Source organism: Chlamydotis macqueenii, chromosome 9, assembly GCF_036417535.1.
Source record: "Chlamydotis macqueenii isolate bChlMac1 chromosome 9, bChlMac1.mat, whole genome shotgun sequence".
Classification (NCBI taxonomy): Eukaryota; Metazoa; Chordata; class Aves; order Otidiformes; family Otididae; genus Chlamydotis; species Chlamydotis macqueenii.
The window spans coordinates 27467302-27474580 of record NC_141564.1 but is presented as its reverse complement, the minus strand read 5'-3'; the positions used below and the strand labels follow the sequence as shown (position 1 = coordinate 27474580).

Sequence of the window (7279 nt, the reverse complement as noted above, 5' to 3'; positions counted from 1 at the left end):
CTGCGGCCGCCGCGCCCGCCCGGGGCCCGCGCCGCGCCGAGGCCGGCAGGAAGCCGCGGGGCGCTCGGCCGGGCCCGCCGCGTTCGGAGCGGGGGTTGCGGCGAGGAGGAGGAGGAGGAGGAGGCGGCGGCCCGCGTCCCGGCGGCGGGAGGAGGGCTGCGGACGGGGAGGAAGAGGAGGAGCCCCGCCGCCCCCCGCGCGGCCCGCCAGCGGCAGCGCCGCGGCCCGCCCGCTCGCCGCAGGAAGCAGCCGGAGGATGTGCGGTAGCGCCGGGGGCCCGGCCGGCACGCCGTGACAGCCCGCCCCGGCACCGCTCTCGCCTCGCCTCGCCCCGGCCGGCGGAGCCCCTCCCCGCGGGGGAAACATGTCCAAGATGCCGGCCAAGAAGAAGAGCTGCTTCCAGATCACCAGCGTGACCACGGCTCAGGTGGCCAGCAGCATCACCGAGGACACCGAGAGCCTGGACGACCCGGATGAGTCCCGCACCGAGGACGTGTCTTCTGAAATCTTTGATGTTTCCCGAGCCACTGACTACGGCCCCGAGGATGTCTGCGAGCGGAGCTCCTCCGAGGAGACTCTCAACAACGTGGGCGAGGCCGAAACTCCTGGCACCGTCTCTCCCAACCTTCTCTTGGACGGGCAGCTGGCCGGGGCTGCTGCTGGGGTGGCGGCAGCGGCTCCGGCAGCCGTAGCCCCCAGTGGGGGGGCTGTGCCCAAGACCTCCGCTGTGCCGCTGCCAGCTGCCGCCGTTGGCGCTGCCGTGGCAGGAGGCAGCAGTGCTCAAGCCGCTGTGCCCTCCACAGGGCCTTCTGCATCTGCTGCTCCTGGGATGATGTCTCAGACAGTGGCTGCTGCGTGCAGCTCGCGCTTCAGGGTGATCAAGCTGGACCACGGTACAGGGGAGCCCTACAGGCGAGGACGATGGACGTGTATGGAGTATTATGACCGGGACTCAGATGGTGGTGGTGTCCTGGGCAGGACTGGAGATTGCATTCGGCACAGCAGCACCTTTGAGCAGGCCGCTCAAGAGAGGGACAGCGGCCTTGGTGCGACAGGAGGTTCCGTCGTGGTCTCGGCTGTGCCAGCATCGGCCCATGGCCCCGATTCTATAGCTGACAGTTCTCTGACTGCTGTGTCACAGCTTCTCCAGACAGAGAAAATGAACCAGTCCTCTCTACAGCAACCTAGTTTTGTCATTGGGCAACAACAGCAGCCGCAGCAACCCATAGGTGGGGCCATGCCTCAAAGTACTGCGCAGCCTATGTTTTCTGGGGCTTCGGTAGCAAATCAGCAAGTGATGGTGCCACAGCAATCCCAGCCGCAGGTAACTACGCAGGGTGTTGCGCAGGCTGGACCCAACGGGAAAGGCATGGCACCTCCAAATGTGACAATGGGGCAGCCAAGCGTTCCTGTGGCGCAGCAGCAGGTGCAGCAGGCAAACGTACCAGTGACTCAGCCTCAACAATTTGCTTATTCTCAGTCCCAGATTCCACCAGTGCATCTACTGCCGACGCAGCCTTCTGGTCAGACCGAATACATGCAGCACATGACAATTATGCAGTCTCAAGGAGCTATTCAACAGGCTGCTGCGGGCTCCGCTCCAAGTACTGCGGCCTCCAGCCTTCCTGTGGGGCAGGTGACTGGCCAAAATGCCTCGGCTGTGGGAGCGCCAGTGATGGGGGTGTCGGCACAGCCTGGCGAAGCAGTCGGACAGGGATCGGGATTAATGCAGGGTGGCCAGACACAAGCTAGTCAGACTGCCATTCCGCAGCCAGGAGGTGTGGTGCAGCAAGGCATTGGACATACAGGGGTTGTGCAACAGAAATCTGTGACTCAGCACCAAATGGGTGGAAGCAGTCAAGTGTCCGGAATGCCTGGTGCTCCCCATGCTGTGGTCTCTGGAGTTCAGAACGTGCCTGCGGTTGTGCCCGGTACAAGTGTGCCTAGTGTGTCTACCACCGCTTCTGTTACTATGCCAAATGTCCCTGTTACGCTGGTCCAGTCCCAGCTGACTGGAAGCCACACTTCTGTCAGCAGAAGTACCGGCGTGGTCCAGCCACAGCACGTCGGACACTCGTTAATGCAAGGCACGCCTAATGTACCTGCAAGTCTGCCACAGTCAAACCTCGGACAGTTTCAGACTCAAGCTCAGTCCTTAGTAGGCCAGATTGATGATACTAGAAGAAAATCGGAACCCCTACCTCAGCCACCACTTTCTCTTATAGCGGAAAATAAACCTCTTGTGAAGCCTCCCATTCCAGACACTCTAGCAAACCCTCTTCAGTTACCTGCAAGTACTCCCATGAACAGTCTTGCCAGCTCTGTGTTTGGCATATCTATTCCTGTTGATGGTGATGAAGACAGGTATGATTTATTCTATAACATCATAAAAATACCATTTCTTAAGGGGGGGGGGGACCAAAGCAGCTTTCAAATTATTGTCAAGTGGGGTTTTGTAGTTTGTGTTTTCAGAAAGTTGTATTTACCTGGGCTACTCTTTTTAATTTTTTAATTTATTTATTTTTTAAAGTACAAACCATAGCAAAGTGCTTAGGTAAGTAGTGAACTGCACTTATTCTTCTCAGGCTGTGAGTGTGGTTACTTTTCTCCCAGAAGAGGGTGGAACCTGGTTAATGCACAAAAAATATGACCTCTTTCAAATCAAAGGCGGGGAACTGTCCTTCTGCGCTTAATTGCTCGGTATGCGAGGAAGTCTGTTCTCTCCTTTCCCCTGAACGCATCATAAAACACTGGAATGACAGCCAGGTTAAAATGGTTTTATCAACACCGCTATATTGCAGTGTTGTTAAAAATAGAAGTGTAGTGCTACCTGTAGGGCCATCAGGTGAGGTATCTTGGAAAACTTAAAGGCTTATAACACACATTCCTGTGGGGTTTTTTTTTTTGTTTTTTTTCTTTTCTTTTCCTCATCCTACTGTTGAATTTGCACTCTGTGGTATGGGTTAGTAAGGAAACTTCCATCTGGACATGAACGTGTATGCCCTAACAGCTGTACAGACTTTTGTGGTGAATAAAAAGGACGCCACTTACCTGAGCAAAGATGTAGACACAGTGGAAAGTACAACCTTATGATGAGTTTTCTTTATAGGAAAGTAATTGGAAAGTACTAGTTGTAACAAAGGTGTGTAGTATGAGCAGGCTCATCAGAGGACCTGAGAGAGGAAGTGTGTGTGTGAGTTATTCCCGTAGACTTGTCAGACTACTCTGAAGGGTAGCGCGATGGCTAAAGCTGTTCTTAATTGACTTCTTTGAGAGAAGACTTTCAGGGAAAGCAGTGTTTGAGCACTGAATTAGTCATTAACGTTTACTGTTGAGACTGCTGCAGTTTGGAGGAAGACAGTACGTGTGGGTTATAGGTCTTTGTATTTTTAAAAATAGGAGTTGCACCATGATGAGAAGGTCTGATGTGCTGAGTTATCCTGTAAGCCTTCCCTCGCCTTGGGAGAATACCAGACTAAGATAACACAGCGTTGCTCGGAGCCCCTTTCAGTAATGCTGCTGTGTTTGTGGGGTTAGGGTGCAGTGGATGGAGAAGGTACCTCGGAGACAGCTCAGCGTTTGGAGAGCTAGATCTGCAGTAACGCAGGCCTCCTGCTCGCTGGAGCTCTGGCTAACGCTGCGGTTGAGATAGTGACTCTGCTAACGCCTTTAGGCAAGCAAAAGCTGTGTTGCAGAGAGTTGTGCTAGTTCTAATTAAACTGGTAAAGGACTTAAAAAGTTAAACAGTTAAAATTTTCTAGCAGTTGTGCCTACCTTAAGAGAATTGCTGACCAGGCTGACAAGCTCTTCTTTGTGCAAAGAAGGTTAGATTTCAAGCTGGTAGGGTTTTTTCGTAGCTCAGTGTATTATCAGAAGATGATTTGTCTTGTGTTTCATCATTCTCATGATTAAGGAGTTAGAAAGAACGGAATGTATTTTGTATTTGTTTTGCATAGCTTCTGATACTTAATATTTATATAAATCCTAGTAACAGGCGTGATTGTCTCTGACAAATTAATCACTTTATATAATGATAAGGAAAAACTTGTCCTACTTATCCAAACCTGTGGGCTGCTAACTTTGTGTTGCACACTGGTGAGACAGTTCTTGTTGCTCTTGCCCTGAACAGTGATTTTTAAAGTTATTTCCATACTTTTATCTTTGAACTCAAGCCACCTTGCAGCATTGCTTCACACATTGTTCGTTTCTAAAGAAACTTTTTCAGCAACTTGGCAGTGAGAACTATGAGTAAGGAGTAGGAATGGATTCTCAATGCAGAGTGTTCTTTTTTTTACGTGCCACATTATGATGTTCAATAGAGAAAGTAACTTCTGGTTATCTGGAAAGAAATGCGTACTTCTCAGTTGTCCACTTCTGCACTGGGTGATAAAACCTTGTCATTTGCTGAAGCTGAGCTTCAAGCAAGGAGCCGTATAGTATGCGAGAGTCTCTCCTGGCTTGGAATAGTGTTCTTTAGTAGGGATACTGAGGAGCAAGAAAAGCTGGCCTTAAACAGGCCTACTTTGTACAAAGTAGGAGATACAGGGCTAGTAGATCTAAGTTTATTCTTTGCTCACCTCAGACAGTGTCCTGACTTCCACTGGTTTCAGACAGAGAAGGGAGAAAATAAAAACCTAGTAGGTTGTTAACCTAGCAGGTTGGTTTACCACTTCAGTTTTATTTGCTTTACTCACTGAGAAGGCTGTATTGTAAAACTGCCTCCTGCTTGTCTGCTGTTCTCTTCTTCCTCCTGCTTTTTTTCCTGTTTCTGGCCGTTTACATTGTGCCACTACTCCCATGGGCTTATGCCCAGCTGCTTTATCTACTGAAATCAGTGGTGAAATAGTTAATAAAGACTTTCAAGTGTCATCAATAGGCTGAGGGTTGGCACCCTGATAAAACTAATAGGGCACAAAGGGAGTTCACACATCATGAGTCACTGCAGTTTCAGGCTGCCTGCAGGTTCAGGAAGTTAACGCTTGGTTTTGTTCAGAGAGTTTACTTTGTGATCCTAAGAGCTAGAAATTTGTAGAAAGTATTTTTCCTCTTTTGTCTTAATACTAATGTGTAACCTACCTAGGAAGGGGTGGGGAGGATGTCAGTATGTTGACAGGTATCTGCGCTTCTTCTGACGCCTTCAGTTATATTTAAATGTTTGTACATACTTGGGACTTGTGTGGATCATTCTCTTATAGTCATCTTCTAAAACAGTGATTCATCAAGGAATACTGTGTAGCTCTAAATGTCCTGGATTTATCTAGTAAGTCATTCACCATTCTGAATAGGAAGAGGAACTGTTTCAAAGGTAAGTTAGTTTAGGATGGGAATTCTTAGAAAGCAGAATGTGACAAGTATAGTAAGTATGAGACACAAGTCTGACATCGTAAAAGGTAGTCAGTTCCCATCTTTCTGCAAAAGGTTCTTTGTATTATTCCTGTTTTATGGTCTGCTGTTTTAAATCAAACTATGTCTAAGAGGTGGAAGTGTAGGGTTATATATATATATATATCTATATATCTGTATATATATATCTATATATCTCTGTATATCTATATACCTGATATATAGGTAAATATTATATAACTATGTACTTACAGATGTAGAAGTAACTTTTTTTTTTGTAAGACATTGCCTGAAAACCTTTAATTTCCTGTTCTGATAGTCCAATACGCTTTTAGCCTAGTCTAGGCAAAACTCTGGTGTCTTGCATTGATCTAATGAATAATGAAGAATCAATTAATCAAGAAGTCTTATCTGGAGGTGAAGAGAGGGCAGGTGGGTGGTCTGAAAGAGTTTAAAAAAAAAGCCTTTGGCATGTCATAGCCTTCCTTTAAAAAGCAAAGCTATTTTTTTTTTTTTTTTTTTTCAGTCGATGTGTCTGAATTGCTGAGCTCTTAAAAAGAGACGTATGTTTTGGTGAAATCATGAAAGATCTACAGCATAACATAGTTTTGTTTTCCTCTCTAAATGTGGCTACAAGTAGAATAAACTGCCACGGTGTTCAAGGAAGGAGGAAATAGTACTCTTATTGAGGCAGATGTGGATATTGCAATCGTCTTTGAATTTGGAGTCTGACAAGCACTATAAAAACCCAAGTAGAACTGGATCTCAAAATTGCCCTGGCTCTTCATTTGCTGGACTTCAGCAGCAGTACTAATTATTTTGGATGAGGGGCAGTCAGAGTACCTGAGAGGATTTCGGGATCAGCGTATGCCAGTTTTTCCTCTTACCTTTATGCCCATGTATACGCAAATTTGTAGTTGACAAGCATAATATTCCAGCTGGCTTAGTAACTTTATTTTGGCTCTTGGGGGAAAAGAAATATGTTGCCTCTGCTAAAAGAATGTGACTGAGAAAGCTTGTTCAAACCTCCTACATGTTTGGCAGACTTTTGGGGCAAAATATTACTAGGCATGTTGGAAAAGGAGCAGAGTATAGATCATTTTCCAGAGATAGCTGACCAGCTTGAACTGTGCAGGCTGTATTCCAGGAGCGCTAATGAATGGCTGCAATTGTGAACTGTCAACTACAGCAGCTAAACTGCTGAAAACCTGATTGTGCAGACCTCTTCACAGCATATATCTCTCAGCTCAGCTAAATCACGTATTTGTACAGTGTACTAGCTGTTGATAAAACCGAGCTCTTGAGACCATCTTCGTAATATAAGGACAAAACTGGGCACGGTCATTAATGTGACTTTGATAAAGGTTTCCTTATTGCCCTGTATGCATACATTATCGTACTCCTAAAGAAAAAAAGAAAGTATTCTGCAAACACGTACCAGTAAGCAATACTTGAATTGCGTTATTGTTGAATACTGTCCCCATCTTCACTTTGCTGGTAAACTTGCTGGAGATTTGAGCTCTGCTGCAGCAGCAGACTTGAATGTGTTCAGCTCTCCTTCTGAAGGACTGTGTTTATGAGTGTTTGAAGAGGCAGGTGAGAACAAAGCACGGACAGATATGCTCCTGTCATCAGTGCCTTCAGTTCCATGGCCAGAATTACAGCGTTTGAAAAACAGTTGAGATAGGACTTTGAGGTGAATGCTGCAGTTGGTGATATCAAGTGATGGTTAGTGCAAAAAAAAAAAACCCTTCCAGTTAATTGTGCTCACTTTTTGCTGTATTTCCTGTAACAAAAGTCACATAAGGTAACTCCAGCACCACAACAGTTTCTATATTGTGGAAAACCTATCCTGCCATGTATTCAGTTTTTGAGTGTTAGGAGATATCTGAACAGAAAAATGTGGTTGCTCATTTGACAGTGCTATTCTCCAGTT

General features: G+C 46.8%; 1 protein-coding gene across 4 annotated transcripts in view; it reads left to right on the top strand.

Moving 5' to 3' along the window:
• Positions 1–7: 7 nt before the first annotated feature.
• The window catches only part of TSC22D2 (TSC22 domain family member 2), a 28470-nt gene continuing 21198 nt past the window's right edge, over positions 8–7279 (top strand). The window contains exon 1 of one of the 4 annotated variants that reach the window (XM_086754581.1): positions 8–2364. In XM_086754581.1, coding sequence (XP_086610707.1) covers positions 365–2364 — 2000 coding nt within the window. In that variant the 5' untranslated portion in view covers positions 8–364. The remainder of the gene's footprint in view (positions 2365–7279) is intronic. The other 3 variants (XM_086754582.1, XM_010117540.2, XM_086754580.1) reach the window with 3 other exon arrangements.